At 37.3% G+C, this 26107-nt stretch overlaps 6 protein-coding genes across 6 annotated transcripts; 1 reads left to right on the forward strand and 5 right to left on the reverse strand.

Annotated features, from left to right (window-relative positions):
- Window positions 1-1934: 1934 nt before the first annotated feature.
- LOC130715960 (late embryogenesis abundant protein Lea5-like) lies at window positions 1935-2863 on the reverse strand. The gene is made up of 2 exons (XM_057566127.1): window positions 2665-2863; window positions 1935-2323 (listed from the first exon to the last, which is right to left on the reverse strand). The coding sequence occupies exons 1-2, from the start codon at window positions 2739-2741 to the stop codon at window positions 2098-2100; spliced, it is 303 nt and encodes a 100-aa protein (XP_057422110.1). The 5' UTR covers window positions 2742-2863; the 3' UTR covers window positions 1935-2097.
- Window positions 2864-7365: 4502 nt separating this feature from the next.
- Window positions 7366-10340, reverse strand: LOC130710053 (UDP-glucuronic acid decarboxylase 2-like). Its single transcript, XM_057559207.1, has 7 exons — window positions 9480-10340; window positions 9078-9222; window positions 8906-8985; window positions 8724-8807; window positions 8540-8614; window positions 8023-8115; window positions 7366-7843 (listed from the first exon to the last, which is right to left on the reverse strand). Exons 1-7 carry the CDS (start codon window positions 10089-10091, stop codon window positions 7619-7621), a joined length of 1314 nt encoding a protein of 437 aa, XP_057415190.1. The 5' UTR covers window positions 10092-10340; the 3' UTR covers window positions 7366-7618.
- A 1320-nt stretch (window positions 10341-11660) lies between these two features.
- Window positions 11661-12145, forward strand: LOC130710052 (uncharacterized). Its single transcript, XM_057559205.1, has one exon. The coding sequence runs from the start codon at window positions 11661-11663 to the stop codon at window positions 12021-12023; it is 363 nt and encodes a 120-aa protein (XP_057415188.1). The 3' UTR covers window positions 12024-12145.
- Window positions 12146-14870: 2725 nt separating this feature from the next.
- Window positions 14871-17397, reverse strand: LOC130710050 (protein FAR-RED IMPAIRED RESPONSE 1-like). Its single transcript, XM_057559203.1, has 4 exons — window positions 17037-17397; window positions 16644-16786; window positions 15344-16527; window positions 14871-15240 (listed from the first exon to the last, which is right to left on the reverse strand). The coding sequence occupies exons 2-4, from the start codon at window positions 16782-16784 to the stop codon at window positions 14886-14888; spliced, it is 1680 nt and encodes a 559-aa protein (XP_057415186.1). The 5' UTR covers window positions 16785-16786; window positions 17037-17397; the 3' UTR covers window positions 14871-14885.
- Window positions 17398-18563: 1166 nt separating this feature from the next.
- On the reverse strand, window positions 18564-20596 carry LOC130710051 (translationally-controlled tumor protein homolog). Its single transcript, XM_057559204.1, has 5 exons — window positions 20440-20596; window positions 19607-19680; window positions 19303-19431; window positions 19052-19209; window positions 18564-18906 (listed from the first exon to the last, which is right to left on the reverse strand). The coding sequence occupies exons 1-5, from the start codon at window positions 20465-20467 to the stop codon at window positions 18789-18791; spliced, it is 507 nt and encodes a 168-aa protein (XP_057415187.1). The 5' UTR covers window positions 20468-20596; the 3' UTR covers window positions 18564-18788.
- Window positions 20597-21211: 615 nt separating this feature from the next.
- On the reverse strand, window positions 21212-26096 carry LOC130710793 (ubiquitin-like-specific protease ESD4). Its single transcript, XM_057560157.1, has 9 exons — window positions 25637-26096; window positions 25356-25432; window positions 25193-25286; window positions 24970-25068; window positions 23802-23894; window positions 23585-23704; window positions 22830-22933; window positions 21920-21992; window positions 21212-21597 (listed from the first exon to the last, which is right to left on the reverse strand). The coding sequence occupies exons 1-9, from the start codon at window positions 25742-25744 to the stop codon at window positions 21535-21537; spliced, it is 831 nt and encodes a 276-aa protein (XP_057416140.1). The 5' UTR covers window positions 25745-26096; the 3' UTR covers window positions 21212-21534.
- Between the last annotated feature and the right edge of the window lie 11 nt (window positions 26097-26107).

A 26107-nucleotide genomic window follows, 5' to 3' on the forward strand; every position in this document is an offset into this window, starting at 1 on the left:
CTAACATGATTTATATCAAGATATTAATAAAGAAGTTAGAATTTATTACATTGAGTTAAATGTGAGTTGGGTTATGGTGATTTTAAGAATCAAATTGATCGGAACAAAAAGTGTTTGAATTAATTGAGTGGATCAGGTCAACAAATCTTACAACTCCATAGAAGTTAGGAGGTGGAAGTTAAAGAAGATAGAAGAATCGATGATGGTGAAGGTCGGAGGGTGACGGTAGAGTAGGTCTATGGAGGATGGTCACACAATCACGACGAGAGGACGATAGCAAAGTCGCACGAATGATACAGAACAAGAGTAACCTTAGAAATGACAGAAGCGTGATCTCTTCAATCACAAGGAGACGCCTTGCAGGACTTTTGGTTGGGCCTCTTCCTTAAAGGGGAAAATAATTACTTTTGTCTGACCTACACATATGATCGAGCTAAGTTGTCACTTAGGCCGGGTCAGTCCACAAATAACAAATCATTCAATTCGATGCGGTTTTCAAAATCATGCACTATGCAAGCTCATATCCACGCCATCAGGCAAGACTAAAGAGATCATCCCCATATCTACTATCACCACCCCTTCTTCAGCCTCTTTTTTTTATCTTCCAAAAATAGCCCTTAACACACCACCATCCCTTCAACCCTTTCACCATTCCTTCGTACCCCTCTTTTACACTACCGCAAACAGGACAACTTAATGTGATTTTAGTATACTGCAAATACGAATGTGGAATGTAATGTTATGCTGCCTAAGTATACATGATTCTTAATTGGGGTATTTAAAGAGTATTATAAACTTACATACTTTGTATAATTTTACATGTATTACAAATTTGCATACTTGATTCTTAACAGTGATATGTATTTTTTGTATATCAATGCTAAGAATGTGGTACGTATTTTTTGCGCAGTATGTATATTTTGCGTACTGCTAACTGGGAAATAAAAAATATGGCACACATTTTACTTCTTGTGTACCGAAAAATAAGAATGTGGATTGAACGAGTATTTAACATGGAACATAAAAAAAATTATACATACCAAATTTAAGAAAATTCCTGAGGATATTTTTAGATATTATGGGTATGAGATGGTGAGAGTAGATGTGGGGTGGTGGTTTTAGTTTTGCTTTTTATTTTTTTCTTGGTCAACGTTTTAGTTTTGCTTTTAGCTAAATAGCTAGTTAGTTTTGCTTTTAGCTATTTTATCTATTGCGGACTAATTCGAATAGCATGGGCCTACTTTTATATGGTTAAACAAATGGTCGTCCTAACTAAGGTTGGTGAGCTAGTATAGCAAAAAAATGCATAATAATTTGAGGGCCCATGACCCACCACTATTTTGTATTTTCAGGCTGAGCAATGGAACGTGGCTTTTCAGATTCCTCAGGCTTTTTTTTTTTTTTTTTTGGTCAATAGATTCCTCAGGCTGTAGTAGATCCGAGTGACAAATAATGGACAATGGTTCTCTTCTCTTTCGGGGAGACATTTTGCACATAAAGACAATTAGCTGTAAGATCTGAAAAGTCAATCATATTTGTATGTATTCCTCAAATCAATCATCATTGTTTGGAACCACGTTCCCCATGGCTATGTACACGCTCCACACAAAAGCTTCCAATGATAGGTTATGGTGGTGGTACTGGTACAGTATAGTTCAGTAACTCAATGGTAGGATTACTTGTAAAAATGGGACTAAACTTGCATCATTTTGTTAAAATGAACTAAAACCATAAGTGTTAAAAGTAGAAAACAATGAAAATAACATAAACTCTTAGGAACCAAAAGCAAAAGGTGCTTTGTTTTACATTTTGTAATTTATTTAATTTTTGTTAGCGTTAATTTTTTCTCCATGTATGACAGAGAAGTGTAGATAGATTGAAGTTATCATAACAGTAGCATTATAATAACAGTAGCATTATAATAAGAAAAAACATAAGAAACGGTAAAAGTTTATTCAGCACACAAAGGACACAGCTTAACAAAAAGGTTACAGTAGCAAGCCGAAATCTAAAGAGAAATTGAGCATGACAAAACATAATAAAAGCATGTTATGTTATAGTGGTGGAGGCTGTTGGTGGTGGCAGCTCCGCTAAGGTCTAGTGGGATGATCTGAATTTATGGTTGAGGAGCATCTGGCGGAGCTCCACCGGGTCTATTTGAGGAGTGCAGTTGATGGGCCTGTAGTAACCCGTTACTGGGTCAGGGGCCCAAGGTGAGCGGGCCTCAGACAATACAGGCTTCTCTTCTATACTTCTAATTAATCCAACTCTCACCGACACTGCTGCATCAGATGTAGCTGCTGCTGCTGCCGCATAACCTCGCCTATCATAATAACACAAGTGATCAAACTCAGTGAGTGAGTCTATCCAAAATAACAATTAAGCAATTATATATACGGTTTAGTATGGCTTATGGATAATATCAAGAGAGTAAGGGCTCAGGCGTATTGTTGTAATATGAATTCATTAGTATCGCGTGTAACACGCTAGAGTATTCTGAATCCTAATCAATAAAACAGAACCCATAGCTACTCTATAATCGCATACGTAGGCAAATTTAGCCGAATTACATTACTAAATTTTGTATGTGTTTCTTGCTGGACTAACATATTCTATACCAAATATATAGAGTAACTAAAAAAGTTAATAGGAAATGGAACTGACCGATAAAGAGGGAGAAATTCAGCAACAAGAACCTTAATTACACGGTTGGCTTGTGACACTGAGAGGGAGCGAGCCATCTTATTAGCGTGTGTAACTGCTGCGAAAGCTACTCTATGATACGTGTAGAACGCTTCCGCAGCAGCCACTACCACTGTCTGTGTGTCTTTGCTCTCTGGCCTCTGCCTCTCTCTGAATAAGTATAAGGGTTTGTATGCATTTTATAGGTGCAAAAAAGGATTATTCTGTGAAAGCAGGGGGCGAGCAGAACCAACTGTTACCATTTCGGTGGGAACACCTAATCCAAGGTCCGTTACCCTCCTGACATCTGTTACTAATCATTTTTTTATGGTGGTAACAATGCACTACTTGTCATCAGTTTCAATTTTCAATGCACTCAGGATAAGATCGAATCATTATATTAAATCGTTGGACAACTATTGATTTCACATCATTCTTATCTTATCTTTTGCTATATTTTAAGGTTTCAGATATACATGTCAAGTCATTGAAGCAGTTGAATGAATCTCTACCTCCCATTGACTTAGCTGCTATAAACGTTGCTGCTTCTTCCAAGAGAAGATCATCAAGTCGAGTCGAGGAGCAAATCAGCAAGCACCAAAGCAAGAGGACAATAAGAACATTCAAGAAGGGAACAATGATCTTCAAGCTCAATCAAAAAGAGAACCAACTTCACAAAGTTATAATGATAATAACAACAATGTTGGAGATCATGAAATGCAAGGTTATAATCCATTCAATCAAATAATGGTACAATTGCCTCATGCCCCAACATGGAAGAAATCGGGGGCTTAGGAGTTAGGACCATATAAGTGGCTAGATGATGAAATGATGAGACTTAGAGCATCTCCAATGGAAGGTTGCTAGTTGGGTTGCTTAAACACTATTCTGGTGGGTCCATACTGCCACATAAGATTTAAGCAACTCATAAACAACTCAGACAAAATTCGCTCCAGTGGCAGTTGCTTATTTTACTTTCAGTTAGGTCCCACTATACTCCATATATTTATATTTTTCAATTCCACATTAAAATTTAAATATTAATTCAATGTAATTAATTAATTCATCTTTTTTTTCAATATTAATTCATCTTCTTATTTATTAATTTATTAATCAAATATTAATTTTGTTCTTTTTAAGGCCCAAATACGAACTAGCCCACCACTTTTTCTTAACAGAACTAGCCCACAACTTAAATTTGAATTGGTTTAGTTTAATATTATAATACTAGGCCCACCTTACTTGTGTTAATATGAATCAGAAAATAAAACCTAAATTAGAGAAGTATCTAGAAGACTAGAACCATAGAAACCGGTGTTTCTGCAACTGAGAGAAAATTGTCTCTGCAACTGCTCATCTCCTTCTTCCTTTCCTTCACACCGTTGCAACCGATTCTCTTTCTCTCTCACTCTTCCTCTTCCTCAGATCGAAGCAAATCCCTCCTCTTCCTCTCCTCTGAAAACGACGAAGCCTCCCTCCTCTTCCTCTGTTTAGAGGACATGCAAGTTCCAAATCGAGGAAAGAAACTCGTTTCCCAGATCGAGCCTCCTCTTCTCTGTTCGCCCCCATCACAGATCGAGCCTCTTCTTCGTTCCCAACCCAGAGGTAGCAAAAACCCAGGTACAGAGGACATGCAAGTTCCAGATCGAAGATCGAAGATCAGAGATCAAAGATCGGAGGTTCCAACCGTCAGTTACGAGATCCTCTCCACTGTCAAGCCACATGCCAACCTCATACAGTGTATTTTGTGTATTTTTTTTTATTTGTTTCAACGATTTGTGTTTTATGCTCATCTCCCCTTCTTTTATGTAATAAATTTCTTAACTTTTGGATATTTTTGCTTCTGTTTGGCTATATTCTGGATTTTCTCATACTGTTATAGTTGCCTCTTCATTAGTCTGTTTCCCTCTTCTTTTAACTGGATTTTGGTGCTGAATGGAGAGAGAAAAAATAATATTTTAAGCAAGGACCAAGTTAAGGAGCGTTGCTTATTTAAGCAACGTTGCTTAGCTTTTAGCTTTTAGCAACGCCACTTCAGCAAGCTCCAATGGAGCCCAAGAATAAGGAACGCATCTTATTTCCTCCAACCAGGTTAAGCAACCTGCGTTGGAGTTGCTCTTAGTTACATGTTTGAAAGCAGTGACGGACCCACGTGTTAAGTGGGTGGGGCATTTGACCCCACGTCCTTGAGCAAAATTCTTCCCAATACCCTTCTATGTTAATATAAAATATTCAATTGCCCCCAGCAAAAACTAAATGCTCCCATAGCTACACTATTTTACTTCCAATACCACTAAAAGTTAAATCTCTTCAATTTTTGTATCTGACTTCTTTGTACTTCTTGCATTTGACCCCACGTCCTTAACAAAGTTTTCTCTCACTTCTTTGTACTTCTTTACTTTTTCAACAAGTCAATATCCAAAAGATAATAGATTGGAATACATTTATCCAACTTTACTATTCTTTCTATTATAGAAAAAGAATTTCCTCTCCTACTCAAAACTCCTTAATTTTTAACCTCCGTTTTTTTGTTGGGTGCGGGATTTGGTGGTGCTGGGTGTGGAGTTTGGTTGGTTGAGAGTGGGAAAAGGAGAAGGAAAAGGTTGAAGGGGAATTTGTGGGTTTTGTGATGAATTTCTGGATTTTAAGATGATTATGAAAGAGTTGGATTAAATTTGATGAAAGAAATTTATCAAGGACTAAAATTGATGTAAAAAGTCCACGTTTGCGCTTATATAGACAAGTTATTAAATGTCAAATAAACATTATGACATCAGATGCACTATTTTAAATCAAACAAAATTTGTTGGGGAAGAAAAAAAAATTATTAGGAACCATTTTAGATTCAAGTATATACGTGAGGGACCAAAAAATATATTATTTGTATTATTTGCCCCCGCGACCTAAAAATCCTGGATTTGTCACTGTTCTTATTCATGTAGTTTTTTTTTAGGTAAGCCAAAGAATTGTATTGAACTAGCACAAGGGGTGCTAAACCCGAACACAAAGAGATACAAGAAGAGAAAAGAAGAGAAAAAGGTTAAGAGACAAACTGGTAAAATTTGAAACCAGCAAAACCCCCCAACAAACTAAACAAAGCTATATCCCTCCCTGGTAAATGCTACTAAAGCCATTAGACCCACACAGTACCAAAACAATACCAATAATGGCCAGCAAACTCGACAATAATCCACATGCCATAGCTCCTCATATGCACAGTAGGCCAATATAGCAGCAAAAATCCTAAACCTTTCCTTCCAATCAACTAGCAGATATGTACCACACCAGCAATAAGAACCCCTTGCAGTATCATCACGTTGGAATGGAGTTGAAATGGAAGCGAACCTACAGAGAAAAAATGCACTCCAAAGGACAAGATTTCCACTCAAAAAGAGAGTATGTAAAGTTGCAAAACTTCGCTTTAAGCCAGTGCCAAGAACGAGATTGGATCAGATCAAGGAGATAGCTATGATCCAATTCACTGTTCCTGAAAATAATAGAATTCCGCTGAAGCCAAAGCGACCAAACAGTAGCCATCCAGATAGCTAATTCCCCGAGACGCTGATTTTTATTCCTTGCTATATTTGAGAACTGTGCAAAATTGGCCACAGATGAAGCCGGTAAGGCCACAAGAGATCCCCAACCAGTGATGTAGTGATTGCCATTCTTATTCATGTAGTAATGTAGTATTTTTATGGTGGAGGGTTAAATAAAATTCCATCACATGTTGTAAAAATCGTTCATTCATAAGTACGCATTAAATTACAACTGTGTATTATTTGTGATGAGGTTATAATAAATTTTATACCGTCAACCAATCACATTTCAAGGATGTGAGAAAATCTCTCTTTTTATTTAATTTTATTAATTGACGTGCCACATTCTTAAAATCTTATAGGTTAACGGTGTAAAAAAACTTTACACCGTCGATGCATCATTATTTTTCTCCTTATATAAATGCAATTACACTAACATATTTAACATATCAAAAAATTAGAATATATATCCACCCCACCCACCTTGTAAAAAATCTTTACACCCATTTGTGTATTATCATTTTTCTCATTATATAAATGCAATTACATTAACATAATTAACACATAAAAAAATTGATTATCGTCTCCGAGATTAAGGACTGCAGGATATGAAAATAAAAAATTGATTATCGTCTCCGAGATTAAGAAAGGTATGCTTAGCCATACTTTCACTATCCAGCTATTCCTAATTTCCGTAAAGGTAAGCAGCTGAGTATCACACACCTCCGTTTTATAACAAAACGTTCTCACAAATTTCTCCACTGTTGCCAATGTGGGACTTAGAATTGTAATTACAACTTTGTAAAATTTTCTCAATGTGGGACTTCACAAAAGGACAACAAATTTCTTGGATAAATTATAAGCTATGTTTGGATAGGTGCTAACTTAGGTGTCAACTCAAGTTAGCACCCAACTTAACACAAAAAGTGATTGAAATTTTACTTATAAGTGAGAATGAGAATGAAGAGTATGTTCATGTTAGACTCAACTCATATCCGCCAGAGTCCAATTAATCTAGTAACATCTTAGTACTTGAGATTAAGAAAACACCCGAGTCTAACCCAAATTTGCCACAATCCAATTCACCTAGTAACACCTTAGTACTTGAGATTAAGAAAAACAGAAGAACAGTTAACACACAAAAAAAGAAGAGAACTGCATTCCTCAATAATATGATAGTAAAACAAATTATACAAATACAAAAGAAAAATGTATCTCTTCCATTGGCAGGGGTGCTGCTTATTTTGCTGCCGGACGTATATAAATCTCATTCAATAACTAATACAAAGATATCTACTATATATAATCCAAAATGAGCTAAATGTGGCAATTTTTCTTATATGTATGTTTATTTTTATTGACTTTCTTCTTTTAATTATCTTCTCCACCTCACTTTCCATCTATGCTGCAGATGCACCTTTGGTCTTAGTGCTTTTTGAGTCACCTAATAATCTTTGCCGGAAATCAGTGACCATTTTAGGAAGTCCCTCACGGAGGGACACAGATGGCTTCCAGCCAAGAAGCTCTTTGGCTTTCGAGATGTCCGGCTTCCTCATATGCGGGTCATCCTCTGTGTTGGGTCTGAACTCTATCTTTGCACTTGGGTCTATAGTCTCTTGTACAACCTGCATAAAAACTTAGTGCATGTTTGGAAATCCTTCTAGTATTGATTTTAAAACTAGGATCAATTCAGTTGAGAAGCTTATACGAGTAGCTAGAATCGACTGTGAGGAGAAAAAAAATGATCCAAAAACATGTTATTGTTATTAATGCTGATAATAGTGAGAACATGAAAACACAGTACCTGAGCCAGTTCAAGCATGGTGAATTCACCAGGGTTGCCAAGATTGAAAGGACCAATATGCTCACCTTCCATCAGCCGCATTAGGCCGTCTACCTGTTATCATCCATGATCGTTCCATGATAAGCATTTCTCATAGGTTTAATTACATGCTCATACATTGGAAAATCATTTCCAAATAAAGTACCCGAAACAGAACACAGTAGCTCAGTTCTCATTTGTAGCTAGTCATCATTTTGCAAAATTAAATACCATTTGCAGTAGGAATTTTAGAATGCAGTCAATGTGTAATCCATTTCAAACATTTTCTGTAGTTAAGTCCATTGATATAGTTGGAAAAAAGATACAAATTTAGAAGTTCTTAAAAGGTACCATATTTTCCATCCTCAGAGGAATTTTGTTCATTCTCACAACTCCAATAAATACACGTTGATACATATTACTACAGCAATGCAACTCCTCTAATTTTCAACATATTTCTTCACAGTAAATAAGATGTATATGGCCTAAAAAGTTTTACCAAGTCTGAAACAAATTGAAAGCTTCTTGTCTGTTTTCCATCGCCATAAACAGTCAATGGTTCCTTCCTCAAAGCCTGTAAAGTTTTTGAGATAAGTCCAACAAAGTTTGTTGGCAAGAAAGCAATAAAAGCCATTAAAAACCCAAAAGGCCAAAACACATAGTAGAAAATGTCAGAGTTTTACCTGAGCAACAAAATTACTGACAACACGCCCATCATCAAGGCACATTCTGGGTCCATAAGTGTTAAAGATTCGAGCAATTCTCACCTATACAACAATTCAGTTGAATCACTTTCATTTCAATTCCATCTGCTTCCACAAATATCAGGTCCCATAATAAATATAAAATGAGAATTTGTACCAACCTCAATGCCAGCTCCTCTGTGGTAATCCATGGTTAATGTCTCAGCAGTGCGCTTTCCCTCATCATAACAGCTTCTAACACCTACAAAACACAACCAGAAACTGGATAAAACAAAACCAAAGCTTCATGCATTCAAATTAAACAAACAAGATTTGAAAGAGTGAAAAAAATACCAATGGGATTAACATTGCCCCAATAGGTCTCAGCCTGAGGGTGTTGAAGTGGATCACCATAAACTTCACTGGTGCTAGTCAGCAAAAATCTAGCACCTACTCTCTTTGCCAATCCCAACATATTCAAAGTCCCCACCACATTTGTCTTGTGCATTCCAAATCAAACCAAAAATAGATAAAGAATCAAGGAATCCAATTTCAAAATCAACACATAACATAAACTATGTATAAGTATATTAACATATCAATCCATGCATGTCATCATCCTAATACAATTGTGATCACATTAATCAAAGTAGGAATATATGATGTATGTAAATAACACAAATATTTCACCAAACAAAATCAAATATGCAAAGCTTGATTATGAATAGAAAGTTGAAAGGATATGATGGTCTTGACAGGATTGTATTTGTAATGAACAGGGGAAGCAGGGCAAGCAAGGTGATAGATCTGATCAACTTCAAGAAGGATGGGTTCAACGACATCATGTCGAATGAGCTCGAAGTTGGGGTTACCAAGGTGGTGCAGCAGGTTCTCTTTCCTTCCGGTGAAGAAGTTATCAACGACGATGACATTGTCACCGCGTTCAATGAGACGGTCAACAAGGTGGCTTCCGACGAAACCTGCACCGCCAGTGACCAAAACCCTGTTCTGCCTCTTGCTTTTCAAGGCGATGCTGAGCGGGAGCCTGGCTTTCCTCTGCAGCACTTCGTAGTGGCTGCTGGTTTGTTCTGCGGCCAAGAGGATGCGGCGAGTTGGGAGAGACGTAGAAGAGGAGTCATGATGAGATGTGGATGCGGCGGAGCGGGAAGGGAGGAGGTTGAAGAAGAGTGTGGAGATGGCGATGCCTATGAGGAGGAAGGAGGCTCGTCGGAGCATGAAGGAGATTGGGTTTGGGGATTTTGGTGGAGAGTTGGAACGGCGTGGGGTGGAGGGATTGGTGGCGGTTTGTTGTTGTTGTTGTTCTTCTTGTTCTCTGGTTTGGTTTCTGTGAATAAGTTCAGAGGTCATGTTTTCTGTTTTTCTCTGTTTGTGTTGCACTCACACACACACTATGTGATGTTTGTGTGGTATTTGGAAAATTGAGTGATGAAGATGTTTGGTTTGGATTTGAATGGTGGTGATGTTGATGCATGAAAGATGGCTTTAAAATCGTTCCAACATGCATGAGCGGAAATGGTGGCGATTTTGCTTAGTTTGAGGTTTGCCATTACCCTTTCACTTTTCTTTCTTTCTTGGTTTAGTTGTCATTGTAAGCAAAGTGATAAATAAGTTCCACGAGTCACCACTCACCAGGGAGAGATGGGAGATGCTGAAATCAATGGAAGCTGAGTGAGATCATGCGTTGACTGACCAATATGAAATTATGAATATCACAGATTCACAATATAAATGTGGGTTGGTTTTTTCTTTTTGGTCAAAATAAATGTGGGTTAGTATAATGGGCTTGATTGAACACCAACTTTTTCTTGGGCTGAGTTGAGGTTTTTCAACCCACTTATCAAGGCTAAATGGGTTATTACTCACATTTAGCCGATTTTTCCCACCCACTTATCATTTTTTTTTTGAGATCAGTTTTTGAGTTTTTTCAATATTTTAAAATGTTCGTTGTTTTAGAAAATAATGCATTTTTTGCTAAATTTTTTTATCTATATTCTCATTTAATACATTTTCTCTCACTTATCACCTTACATATTAACCAACCACATTTCTTCTTTATTAACTAGATTCTCTTCTATCTAAGTATAATTAATAGTTGCATATAGTATTAGTAAAATTAAATAAGGATACCTTAGTACTCCCTAGTCCCTCCGTCCCCCTATATAAGTCACTTTTAAAGATTTTTTTTAGTCCCAAGATATAAGTCACTTTATAATACCAATGAAGTATTTGATATTTTTTTTTTCCAAACTTACCCTCATATTTAATATGAAAGAGATAATGTAATTTTGAAAAAAATTCAATTTAGAAAGAGAAGTTGATGGATAATCTAAGAAACTCAAGAAAACTTTTTACAAATTTAATGCTAACAACTTCTTTTTTTAATCCTAAAGAATTTGGTAAAAATGAAAGTAATATTATACATTGTGAAACGGAAGAAATAATAAATATTAAATTATTGAACATCAAACCACACTCCAACATACCTAGGCAAATCGTAGCGAGTGAGATTGGTGGTGAGTAGTCATGTCGATCAGTTTATTAAAAGAGCAGGGCTAAGCTAAACCAGCATGGGCCCTTCTTTTAAGAAAACCCTATATAGTGGAAGATTAGATTAGAGAGGTCCAAAGTCCCAAACAATTTCCCTATTTCTCGTTTGGTTTCCCATCTCCCTTTCCTCGAATCACATGCCAGTGATGCCACGCTGCTGCTAATACAAGTCCAATCACTGTTCCCACAGAGTCAAAACAACACTTTAATATTATTCAATACTATCTAATTAATTTACTTACACACATACGCGTCCCAAAGCTTAATTTAAACTCAGAAAAAGACAATATAGCACACGCAACACACACCCCACCCACTCATACATAGACAACACTTGCTCAGTCTCACCTATCTATCCTACAAAAATAAATGATGCAACAGGCTCAGGGTGGTGGTGCTCCACCGCATGCTATCCTTCTGGCAGTGGTGGTAGCGATCGTGGTCATCGTGCCTTTCCTTCTCGGAGATCAGGGAGAAGCCATCACCGAAGGGATAGCGGAGCTGCTAAGTCCACTAGGTCTTCTTCTGCTCCCCATCATTCTCCTCCTCACCATCCAGTTCCTCTCTTCCGATCGCGGCTCCTTCGTCTCTTCACTTTTCTCCACCGGCGAACCAGACTCCATCCACCGAGTCAGCGGCTCCCCCGTCGGCGTGGCACTCGTCCTCATCCTCATTCTGTTCCTCCTCTACAACCGCTTCTCCATCTTCGGCGGTGATGATTCCGATGAATGAATGAGTTTCTGGATCTGGCTCTCTCATGCTTTTTGTTTTGTACTATTTCAGATTATAATTGTAATATTGTGGTATTATTAACTAATTACAGTGAGAGAATAGATGAACTTAATTGCTTTTTTTTTTCCCCTCTTCAGATTTGATATGCAGTAAATAAATGAGTAATTAATGATATGATGCAACGTACAGTTATTTTGATTTGTGTAGCAAAGATGAGAGCATCTTGAAAACTCTCATTCATTGATTTGTTTGTGAGGAAGGAAAAGGAAATTCAAATGCTAGCTAGAAAGAAACAATTGGTTGGTGGAGGAGCGTAGTAGCTTTCACTTTTTTTTTACTTTACTTTTGCTTGTGTTGAGTTGAGGACATTTTACCAGCGCTGACCCTCACTTGCTCCTGCTTCGGAATGTGTATGCTGACGCGTGTAAGCACGCCATTGGTCTCTTTTGTTTATTATTTTTTAAGTTGTTCAATTCTTTTGCTTAGTGTTGTTCTCATCGGCTCCAAAAGTCGTATGATCCAACAGCGGGCGGCACGGTTAGCTCACTCGTTATGCTCTTAAGCAGACATTGTGCAGTGAGTTAGCATGATTTGATCCAGGAATGGAACACCCTGGCGCTACTTGAAAGTGTTCGATTAACTCGACAAAGAGCTAGGACATATATATACTATACATGACAACATCAAGATAGTCGTGCGCTTGAAAGTTAAGACATTCCAGCATACTTGTAGAGACTCTAAACATATTTGTATGACCTACTAATACAAGTTCTATCTTTAATTTACATAACATGTCATTCATTCTTGATATTTTTGAGTTATTCTTAGACTCGTGTATTCTCTCTTGCTCTCTCATCAACTTGAATGTCCAAGTGTCATCTGCAGCTCTCCCCTCCGCTCGAGACCAACATCACCACTCTTTCAGGTCAAGCTACGACTAAACACGGCCAACAAGCACTTCAAGAAGAGCAATACAAATTTATGGAAGCATCGCTTAGGATACACATAATCTAGACAATGTATTGTTTCTAAGCATTTGCATCGGATTTTCTTTTCTAAAATTAAGTCTAAGCACATTCAAAATTGATTTTGACTTCAATCAACTCTCTATGAAAGGAAAATAAAAAAAGTAAACATAGGTAAATATAGTATATTTTACCCGGCCAATTTTTTATAACAATGAATTAAAAACCACAGCTACCAGCCTACTAGGGGAGTTGGGTTTGGGGCCCCCCCTATGGGGCTCCGCGCCCCACTTAAAGTGGGGAAATTACGGAAAAACCCCCTTTACAAGAATACGGAATATTAAATTTCGTATTCAATACGGAATATAAAGTTCCGTATTATATTACTATGTAATCGACAGGGGTTTTTTCAAAACTCATTTCAGCGCTCCAAACCATTCCCAACCCTTGCTCTGCAATCTTCGAGACCGACGCTCTCCTTGCTTCAATCATCATCTGGACAGGGTACCATCGTCTCCATCATCAACCCCATTCTCCCCATTCATTGCATTGAACCTAGAGGTAAGTAAGTTTGGATTTCAACTTGAATTCACCATTTAACTTGAAATTATGGAATCTTTCAACCCTAGGATAGTCGATTTATGCTTAAGTAGATGTTAGGTTGGCTGAAATTGTATAAATTGGTCTTTGGGGCGAGTTCCAATCATGCAATGTCGTTAATGGAGTTCTGGTTCGATACAGAACATAATATTCCGTATTCAATATGAAACTTAATGTTCCGTATTGGATATGAAACTTAATGTTCCGTATTGGATATGAAACTTAATGTTCCGTATTTGGTGTCTGTTTAGAGTTATGAACTTAATTTATAAAATGTTTTTATAAAACTTAATATAATTAGCTTAGTTTATTTATAAAACCTAATCTAATTAGCTTAGTTAATTTATAAAATGTTTTTAATTTAGTTATAAACATCGTGAATTATTTAGTGATTTTATTTAGAGATTTAATTGAGAAATTTAGTAATTGAGCGAGTATAATTTATTCAGTGAATTTATTTAGAAAATGTTTGCTCTGAATATATAGTGAGAATGAAGAACAGAAAGAGGTCTCGAGCTAGTGAGGATGCGGGGCCTACAGAGGATAGACACCGGCGATTACATGCTTCTAGCCGGCGCGGCGATCATGCTGCGACCTCTCACGCGGTTGAGGCTTCAGCTCCAGCTCCAGTTGATTCTATGCAGTCGCCCATGGTAGAGGCTTCAGCTCCAGCTCCAGTTGAGCCTACTGATCGAGTTCCTACTCCGCCGTCTCCCATGGTTGAGGTACCTCGCCATGAGTCACCAGGCGAGGAGTCATCAGGCGAGTCGTCATCCGGCGATGAGTCATCCGACGAGGAGTCATCCGGCGAGGAGGGGTCATATGACGAGGATAGTATTCCTCCTCCTGATGTTGATGCTGATGTCATGCCAGAGGCACAGGGTGGCGAGGAGGACCTGATCCAGAGGTTGCCGCCGTTTCCGGGGGGGCCTGTTGATCTGTCGCTTCTCACGCATTATGCTGATCACAAGGCTCCCTGGACGTGGCATGCACTCCTACGCACAGACGAGCGGTATGTGGACCGTCGACACTTGAGGGTGGCCACAGCTGGGGGGAAGGTTTGGAACCTTGCTTGTGATGGTGATTCAGACAGTCACAGGAGGGTTCGAGAGTTGATTGAGCAGACGGGTCTTCATCAGCTACCCTGGTGCAGCTACTCGGAGACAGATGCAGGCCTCATTTTGGCCCTTGTGGAGCGATGGCATGAGGAGACTAGTAGCTTCCACATGCGATTGCTTGTTGAGAGAGACTCATATGGAATTCTTTCATAACCTGCAAGTTCACAAAAGTGTCACTTTCAATAACAAATAGAATTAATTGACAAGAGAGTGGTTGACCGGTGACCTGCAAGTTCACAACCGCAAGGTAGTCCATGAGTCTCTCTCAACAAGCAATCGCATCCGCCGTAGGACTTCATTCTTATATGTTCATCGTCGATGAGCTGCAGGCATTTGTTTGACACAAATCCTCTAATATTTGTGTAAAATGGGAACATGAAAATGTGATCAATTCTGTGAATACTGCGCTCAAACGATGCTAATATTTCAGTATGTCGATTACATGTCAAACTATGCGACGCATCCCAAGAAGTGGCTAGGTCACCCTTGCAATCCCGCAACATCTTCTTCAAACTGGCATGTGCACCCTCAGCCCTGCAAACAACAAACAGATATCTTATTAACTCTCCAATGTAAACAATCTATCAAATGAAAAACATATAACAATGCATAAATTAAGCTCATATAATTTTTGTACCTGTTACTTGTTGTTGTTCCAAAGTGCATCACATGATTTGTCCATGCCTTGGCAAATTTTTCCTTGTGGACCAACCATGTAGTAGAACAATAGGAGGTAAAGTTGCTGTATTTGTCCTTGCACATATTAAACAATTGCATCCATTGAACTTCAAATTCTTCAACTGTTGCAGCATCCACCACCTCTCCCCACTTCCCCATAACCAATTCAGCAAAATCATCTGTACCAACATAGAGTTTGCACTTTGCCAAAACACACTTGTTGATGTGCCACAAGCATAATAAATGGCTGGTGTTGGGAAGGCTTTGCTTAGCAGCACTCAATAAGGCAAGATCCCTGTCAGTAACAATCACCTTAGGCAACATGGCTTGATCAGCTAATAGAGCCTTCATACACTCCAGTGCCCAAACGTAGTCATCTGTGCCCTCATTAACAATGTAGCAAAAGGCTATGGAGTATGTCTTATCTGTGGAAGTCAGTCCAACAATCTCAAGCAATGGAATTTTATATTTGTTTGTCTTGTATGTGCAATCCATAATCACTACATATGGAAATGTGTTGAACAGTTTGATAGCATTTGGATGAGCCCAAAATACATCCCTAATGACTTCCGATCCAGGCTCATGTCTTTCAAAGTGGACGTACTTGTCACCGTCCAACTTCTTCAACAAGTGTTGCATTTCTGTCAATGACCCGCGGAGGGATTTTCTTAACCTCTTGCAAGCACCATAAATCTGAGATATGGTAGTCAAGTTTAAAGGATTGTTTTCCTTCAAAGTCAACAGCATCTTTCTCGGTGGAACCCAACTCTTTGACATTTTTTCCACTTGCTCCTTCTCTTCGGAATTTAGACGACCAACAAAATTGTGGCCAAGTAGTGACCTAGCTGGTTCATGGTTGTGTGTACCTTCCATCACCTTTAGCCGCCAATCTCTATCTATGCCATTTTTCATAGGTCGTCCTTTTAGTCTAAAAGGACATTCTGTCTTTTGTGTTCTCGTTCCTTCAACAAGGTCAGGGTCTCTGTAGGGAACATACTTACCATGCTTCTCGCACCCCAACATGACATAAGCTTTTCTGCTTCCATTCCCACCGCTATCTGACTTTGTGATCAACACAACATATCCATTTTCAATCGCAATTCCATGAACCCAATTTATAAGATCATCACGGGTAGGGAAAATCTGTTCAATGATGCATACCCAACACACAAACAAGGCATAAACAAGGGTGATCAAGACATAATAAGAATTGATATATTACACTTTCAAAACAATGCAAAAATCTGTTCAAAGAATACCTGATCAGTTGTAAATAAATGCGAGACATCTATACTTATACACGGGGGTACAAATGCTGGTGGTGGCACCTCTTCAGGTTGAGCATTGTTCAATCCAACTTCAATCAATTGGGATTCATGAAATAAAAATGATTCTGTCATCCCTGGAAGAGAATACGGAACTTTATTATCCATATTGCATACGGAACTTTATAATTCGTATTTAATACGGAAATTTATAATTCGTATTGAATACGGTATATTAATTTTCGTATAGACTCCGAAACTTTATATTCCGTATTTTAACACATCTCAGAATTCAGAAAATCATCATTCTAACTACTTAATCTACTTAATCTAACAACTTCAACTACTTAAACTAACAACATACAACAAACAACTAACAACACTTACCTCAAATGCTATCTTTTTGCATCCAATGGTGGAGAGCTTGCCAATGAAGGAGTTGGTGGTGGTGGTAGGAAGAATGGAAGTGAGGATGAAAGTGAGGTAGGAGAGGGTGAGAGAGAGGGTGGTCTGGAGGCATTGAGGGGGTTAAGGGGGCTGGTGAGGGGTTGGTGACGGAGGAGTAATGGTGGAGGGGTTGGTGGAGGGAGGAGTAATGGTGGAAAAGGTGATGACTGTCAGAGTTATAATACGGAATTTTAACTTCCGTATTCTATTTTATTGAATACGGAAGTTTAAGTTCCGTAGGGCATTTATGGGTTAAAAAAAAAGAGGTGGGGCGCGGAGCCCCATAGGGGGGGCCCCAAACCCAACTCCCGCCTACTAGGAGGGGTAAGTGTTACTATTGACGTTTTACTGATGGTACATCCCAGAAGACATTGGAAATGAGAACAAGTCTCGTTCATGAACTCCTGTACTGCTGGTACGTAAATCCAGCTAATGTTCATATCTGGTTGCTTGTTAAGGGGAAGATGTCATGGAGAAGCAGGAGAGGTTTCAATCATCCATGCTGCAAGAAGGGTCGCTTATTATGCTGTGAAAGTGAGATCACATTGATTCAAGATCTTGGATTCATTCTCTCGTGGCGTCACATTAGGTATACCAAGATATTCAACAAGCAACAAAGTGAAAAATAAAAGAGTGACCAAGTGAGTCTTGCTCACGCTATGATCCATAAAAGCCGCTGACTGGAGCTTTTAACAATGCCTGCAACTCTGCAAGTGTGTATTCTTCACTGTAATTATCGTGTATTATTGAGTTGTTGCATGTATGATCAATTATGTAAAAACTGATTATAAATATAATTGACTGTAATATAAAAGGGTGTTTGTTTTCTGTTGAATCCAATTATAGCACAGGCTAAAAAACATGATTCACACTTTCCTATGTGCTACACGCTAAAGATACTTCTTTGCACCCTTGAGATGAACCAAAAAAATGATTTAAAATTTAATGCACCCGAAAATAATTTCTAGAAGCTAATGATTTGATATGTAGTTGTATAATCTTATAGTTATTATTGTTTACGTAATTTTCTGCAAACATTCTCTCAGTTGAGTTTAAATATCAATTGATTCAATTCATAAGAGATTCGTTCATTCTTAGTCTCAAACATGAACATACGCTTGAAGAACAAGTATCCCAAACATAACCTTAGTGTGATTGAATGATGGGGGCCTTGTCATACCTAATAATTAATTGTGTATAAAAATTAATGAAGATAATAACAAAATCCAGGTACTACTATAAAATTGACTTATTGGATAATAACAAATTATGTTGATAATGGAGGCTATTCTGACTTCTCCACAAAACCGAATTCCAAGCAGAAGGCATGCATACAACACTTAATGAAGTGTGTTATTATCTCATTACGGATGATTTTAGAACAGAAGTCACCACAGAAGTGACTTTAGAATAAAAGCCATGTATGAGGTGTGTGTTACTGGATAAGACAATTGTTACCAGCCGAAGTTTAATAACTCAAAATGCAGAGATTTCTTTTCTAAATAGAAATAAACTGGAAGAATTCTAAACTTCACTTGAGGACACATTAATAAAGCACACAATACTCTTAATTAGTGTCCGATTGTTCAATCATAATAGTAATGACATCAAACCAAAAGACCATGGAAATTTTTCAGAGAAAATGACATAACAAAAACTAGCTGAGATGACGCCCTAGCCAGGTATGCCCGCTCAGCACTTCACCTCCTTCAAACCTTGTGCAAAGTACAGAAATGTAGGATCGGCAGCACCATCCTTGTAGTAGGCAAAGACCAAGCTGCCATCATCATGCATGCTCTCCCCAACGAAACTGTACAAGAAAACTTCAGCTCAGTGTTGAATCATTTTAACTATTACACAGAAGTAAGAGCTTAAGAAAACAAACTTGACAAAATTGCCCATCATGATAACCCAAATGAATCAATCAGAGACAAACACGGAGAGGTGACACTCACAACTGAAGATCACTGAGCTTGGAGAGAAGGTACTTAGTTGCTCCCTCAATGTGCTTTTTAAATAGCACTTGGTTCTCTTCATCAAGTTTAGGTGTCAAATTCTTGATATACCTCTTAATGAAGGTAACAAACATCTTCTTGTCAAAAGGAGGTTGCTCCTGCAATAATAACATGACAAAAACACTCAATACAATAAACACCAAGACAATACTAAAATTCAATAATAAGTAGATGAATATCATTGTCCAAACCTGGAGTCTAAAGGTGTCGACAATGTCAACAACCTTCACAGCTTGGTCATCAACTCCCTCATCTTCTCCTCCACCTTCAGCAGAAGGGTTTGCACCAATGTCTACATCAACTGCTCCTTGAACAACCCACTGCAAACCAAAAACAAAGCCGTCAACTTGTTAGGCATGTTATAACAACCAACAACATATGCAGTAAATCTACTTCAAAAGAATGCAATTATATTAAATATAAAAGAAATAAAATGATATTTAAATATTAACAAATAACAACAAAATCCAGATCTGTGCACGAGATTCAACTGACCTTTCCATCAACTTCCCACAAACATCCATTCTCAATTTCCCTGTATGGGAAGGAGTCCGAGAGAAGCTCATCACCTACATCAGTTAAGTCCACAAATTCAATCATTATATAATGACCATAACGACGTACTGGAAAGGTAATGCCAATATGAAAAACAAATACGAAGAATACAACTCAATGACAAAACATATCTATTCACTGTTATAAACAACATTAATAGTGATTTTCCAACTCAATCAATCCCTACACACCATGCAAAAACACAGGTACCGAAACAAGTTATGCCTAAATACATCTTTAGAATAATTAACCCAACAGAACAAAAGAAAACCAAAAAAAAATTGACCCTTAAAACAATGAAAAACAACAGGCCCTAAACTAAGTCTTGTTTCAGCTAATCAACCCAACTCAAAACTAATCACACAAACTGGATTCACAATTTTCAAGTATATTAGGCGACCCAATCAAAAATTTCACATGCAATCTGGTAATCTCATAGATTCAACGTGGGAATGATTCATATATTAAAAAAATACTTTACAAACGATGAAAGAAAGCATGCTATACATCCGATCATAGATGAATTAAACACAAAAATTGAATTTCTATTGCACAAATTAAAGTTTCAAACGGATAGCAACCGGAGAATGAAAATTCGCATCGGATTCAAACGGGAAAACAAAATTGACCGAAAACAATCGGAGATCCTAATAGATCAGAACAACAACAGTGACGAATAATTGAATCTAGTGACGAATAATTGAATCTAGGGTTGGGAATTTGAGATCGAGGAATTGAAATTGGGAATTAGAAGCGAAGAAAAGAAAACGTACCGGAGAGGAGGTCCTGGTAAACCAACATGATTGATTGCAGGAAGAGATTCTCTCGGGCTCGGGTTGGGGACAGGAGCGAGCGGCGAGAGAGAGAGAGAGGGATTGCGAGAATAACACGCAGATGAATTTATAGGGCAGGGTTTGAAGGAGACGCACGGTTCTCTCTGTTTCAACCAGTTTCTCTCATTGGGCTTGGGCCTCATTTCAAGCTAGACTGCATAGGTGGGCTTCAGTTTTTAGCTAATTAAGACACTATACTTTTAATTTCTATATCTTTTAGATAACCAAAACACTATCTAACATTAAAAGTTCTGCTTAGAATCATCAAGAATATAATCATTACTATTGATGTGAATTTCAATTGAAATCTGATTCGTTCGTCGATGCATAAAAATTAAATTCTAAAAATTATCAATTTGTAGGAAAAATTTAGTTCTCATTTTCTACTAAAAATTTCACATTAGACTATCTCCAACTTTCTTCCCTTCAAGGCTAATCAAGCAAAAACATTAAGGCGATGTTTGACATGTCTAGTGGTAGCTAGAAAATGAGATTACTTGCAAATCAAATTAATTCCAAAATTTACTAATTCCAATCACACTCCGAAGCAAAAGTTCGCATCATATAAAATAAGAGCGCATCTATATAAAAGTAAAACCAAAGTAATACTCGGTTTACTTCAATGTGATGCTCAGAGTATGCTCCAATCGAAACCATCATAGTGCAGAACCCAGTAGAAAACGAGGCACATAGTAAAACCAGACACCAGAAAAGTTAGGAAGCACATTTATCATTACATAATTAACACCTTGACCTTAAATGAAAGGCGTCATTTATGGATTCCTATATACAACCTAAGATGATGTGTAAAGTAAGTCCGGTCTCTACAATATAACAAATGCCAGAACTCATGAATTGCTATTGTCAATATAGTTAGTTACAGAGGTGAAGAGTCCTTCACCAAAAATGCCAGAACCAATCACTTATTTTAAAGGCCCTAGCCCATCTTTGCATTCCCAGGAATAAGATTCTTCGGAATCATTTTCTAAAGCTGTAAACAATGCCTCCTTGGAATCGGAAAGATCCTTCTTTTGCTTAGTCAGCTTTCAATCTCAAGATTTCCTTAGCTGTTCGAAGCCGGAAGTAAGGCATATGCTCCTACAAATGGAATAGTGAAAAGAAACACTCAAATTCTGAAACCATAATCACAAAAACGAGGCTTCCTAGGCAACTTGGCGAGACTCAAAATATGTATCCTTTGGGTCATTTCAAAAGGTTTTGGCAAGGAAACAATGATATTATAGCAATTACTAATACGGTGCACAATGTACACAAAGATTACATCAGTTTCATAAAAATGTATTTGAGAAATTTCAAGCAAAGTAATGACTTAAGGAAAAGGAAAATATTTCAAACCTATAAATAAACAGTAAACAGAGGTATGGTTTTTTAGAAAGAAATGAAACACTCGATGTTTTACCTGCTTGAAACACAGTCCCAGGTTTCTGCCATAAAAGTCAGCATATTTGATCATAAACACCCCACAATCAGACCTGTTCAAATACAAGAAACTACATTGAGAAACAATTCGACCACAAACTGCTGCAAACACTGTTCAGGGCAACATCAAAACTTAAAAACATGGAGGTCAGAAGGAATGAACATTGAGATGATATTTGTTAGGTACTGATCTCTAAACCCATTTTATTTTCACTCCTTACATTTTCATACCTGCCATGGGAACCAATAAAGTAATTCTCCTAAGAGAGTCAGATTGGAGAAAAAAGTTAGAATATCTCTGCTGGACTCTTTTTTTTGGACAAATATCTCTGTTAGACTGATTAATCCTTTATCTCATGATGATCAAGTATCACTTACTAAAAGTCTAAAATGACCAATAAATCGTAAACAAATTCTCTTGACCAACTGAAATACCATCAAATTCTGGTGACCCAAAACTATACGAATCAGCAGTCACTGTTACTAATATCTACCCCAATGACTAATCAGCAGTCCAAACATATTTTCAATGACAACAAATAAAACAATCAACAGATTTATAAGCGCATAGTCAAATAGAGCTTCATGTCAGTTCAAAGAGCAATTTTTCAGTCTTTCTCCCTTTCGTTTATCCAGTGATTGGCTGATTGTGATTCCCTTTTATATATCTAAAGTGTGATATTACATTATCAATTTTAAAATTGAAAATGAATTTATTATATAAAGGAAGTATTTTGAGCCAACAACAACAATATATAATTTATATGTAAATCTAATAGAAATCTACCACCTATTTTTCTGAAAGTTTTTCCACTTTTTTAAAGATCAGGGAGAAACAACATCAAACTGATTATCCTGTAAAGTGATTTGCAGAAGATTAAAATACAAACATATTCTTCTGTTCAGGAAGGTCTTCAACAAATTCTTTTTCCCAAGAGCTTACGTCCATATCTTCTCCAGTCTTGTCCTTTACTTCATCTGCATAATATCTAGCCTGGAAGACATCAATGATAAACATTACATATTGCAACAGCCAGATATAGACACAAATATATTTTTCCTGTGTTTTCCATCTAATTAAGATCATAAAATAATCAGAATGATGACATAACTATGAAATTTCAAAGCTTGTCTCCATAACTAAGAAAACATGCCAACTAGCCACCTTCAAAGGCACACTTAGGTACCAAAAAAACAATTACAGCCACTGCTTTTCGAGAAAACCAGAGCTCTCCATAGGGTTACCAACATCACAATTTTGATGCCTCACAATGTGTTCTCTTTCCCTTTCTATACTCTAATAACTTCCAAACTAATTCACTAACCCATTCACACTTTAGGTTAGTTAGCTATTACTAGGACAAAAACCTTTTATTAGTCCATAACTATCAGTAGAAACATTTCTTTCTCTTCATCTTTCTCTAAATCTCCTTTCTCAACTCTTAATTTCCCTAAATCTCTCTCAATTACTCAACCCACAAGTCACATGCCATTGCAAAAAACAAAGAGAAAAAAGATTTAAGTTTGTTTTGTCATAAAAAATACTAAATATAATTATGTGTCTCATCACTTTCGATACCCTTCAATGAACAATGTGCAGTTGAAATAAGAAATTACAGTAGAACTACCAAGACCAAAAAATTACCAGAACCTCCAGAACATGGGTATCATTTACTTTCATTGAGTCAAGATACTGAAATTTCTTATCTTTATTATTGATGACAGCAAGACGCCAATGGGCACCTTTATGAATAGGTACAAATATCTGGGAGCAGCAACAAATCAGGGAAAAGCTCAGCACGAAAATCAATTTAATTGGTGATAAGAAAAACAAAAATTGTAAATTTGTTCAATATAATTACTTTATCACATTCATGTAAGCCATATCCCAACTTCTTTCGGCTGGTCCATCTCTTCACAGATTTGAAATCATAACCATTCTCGCCAATTGTTAACTGGCAGTCAACATTCAAAATTACAAATATCAAAAACAGACCAACAGGACTACATCACAGAGCCAATATAGATAAAAGTCATAGAACACATAACATGTTTGATATTTCTATTTCTCCGATTTATGGCATAGATTGATGTGTCTTGCTTACACCAAACATCAAGGAAATTTAACCCCAACAGAAAAAAGAACTCCTGGACTCCTGGTCAATGATAAGTTCTAGGACAGTGAAAAAATGTTAGACAACTAAAGATTAGAAACTCTGTTGTGTGTTGCTGCAATTACTTACGTAGTCGGTCTCAAGCTTTTACGCTATGATAGATAACCGACTATCAACATTAAACTTCGTTGATATTTATGACATGAATAGGCGAGGCGGGGAAGGGCATGAAAGACCAGCATTCCCCATTACTGTGCAGGTAAGTGGATTTCCAGCTCAAAACAAGAATAAACAAAAGCAAAATGCTACAAGAGGGGAAATTGGCACCCTCTTTTTAAAAGAGTTAGTCATCTGAAGGTGAATTAATTTTCTAGACTAAGTTTCTATATTAAATAATCATGTGAAGAAGCATTACTTTCTAATGAAATATTTTCAATGCAAAAGATAATAGGACATGTTTCTTAGAAAATATTTTCCATTACTACATTGCTTTCCAAACAAAGATATATACAGAACATGCCCTGGAACTCTGGAAGTGGAAGATTAAGGGCTTCTTTGATTCCCTTCTCATTTTTCTAAATTTAAAAACTATATTCATAAACAATTTTTAAAACGTGTTTTTCAAACGAAGTAAAGGAAAAAAAAAATGTTTGAGCAATATGTTTTCCGAAGCTGAAAGACTTTCGACTTGAAAACAAAAAACTACCTAAGATGTTTCGTGATTTCAGTTTTAAAACTGAAAATAAGAATTTTTTTAAAAACAGTTAATATCAAACAAGGTTTTTCTTCTTTTTCTGTTTTTAAAAACTGAAAAATGTTTTATAAAACAGTAATCAAACAGGCCCTAAGAATCCCAGTGGACATGTGCATATTGTGCAAGCAGTATCATTTCACAAGGGTAGTAAAAACACGTTGCCTTCTTGTAGAAAAAGGTACTGAAAAAATGACAGTTCAGAAACTTCCATGGCTCTCTTCTCTCCCTCTCTTTCAGCAACTCAAGGTACAAATTTATCACCTGCAAAGGTAAGGGCACAAGATCACTGAATTTCATGGTGCAACAATTTCAAATCATGAGATAGTTAGATCCCAAAACATTCTCATCCTCGGCAATTCAACAAAGGTTAAGCAAACAAGTTAACCTCATCATTTAACCATGCCCCTTCTATTAGGCACTGAAACTTTCCGGCCGGGATCTCAATGCTAGTTTTATCATGAGTAACCAATACCTTTTCCCTGCAGGAAAAAGCCCTCCATAAGATATAGAACAGTAATCATAGCATATAGCCGAATATCGAAGTATACCTGTCAGCAGAAAAGGCAAGTAAAATCTCAGCTCTTTCCTCGTCTGTAAGAGGAACAAAAGGTTCCCATGGAACTTCCTGAAAGCCATAGTAAGACTCTGTCAAGTGTCAACTACACAAACAATCATTTATACAGCTACTTGTGCCTTAATAACAGAGTGGCACATTGCTATGCATTAGACATTAAAATTGAACATAACTAAGAAAAGTGTAATGGCCTAATAAACATGGCCTAAATAAATAAATATGTAATGATAGGCCAATCAACAAGTTAACAGCCACCTCTTCTAAACTTGAATCTTCTGAAACTACATGCTTGTTGTTATCCTTGCGCTTTCTCCAGAATCTAAGGCTACCCGATGCAGAATTTTTCACCAGCAGGTTGCCCATACTGTTAGGAGTTTCCCCCTTCTGAGATTAAGTACCCTTTTGGATGCAAACCCAAAAAAACACTTTTTGAAGCTTATTTAGTGTACTTTTCTCGTAGATAAGCTCCAATAAGCTGCAATAAGCCTGTGTCCAAACGGGGTCTAAGCTTGATTCTGGTGAAGAAGTGGTAGGGAAATTCTAGAGAGTAGAGACCATGCTATTGGTGGATCATGATTGTGATTTGCAGGCCGTTGGTAGTTAAGACTGCCATTGATTGATGCAGAGGTGTAGAAACGTAGAATCCATGTACAGTGAGAATTGGGAATTGGGAATTTAGTAAAACCCTAAAAAGAAATGAATAACAAGGCTTTCGGGGATTTGGGT

The sequence above is a fragment of the Lotus japonicus genome, chromosome 4 (assembly GCF_012489685.1).
Source record: "Lotus japonicus ecotype B-129 chromosome 4, LjGifu_v1.2".
Taxonomy (NCBI): domain Eukaryota; kingdom Viridiplantae; phylum Streptophyta; class Magnoliopsida; order Fabales; family Fabaceae; genus Lotus; species Lotus japonicus.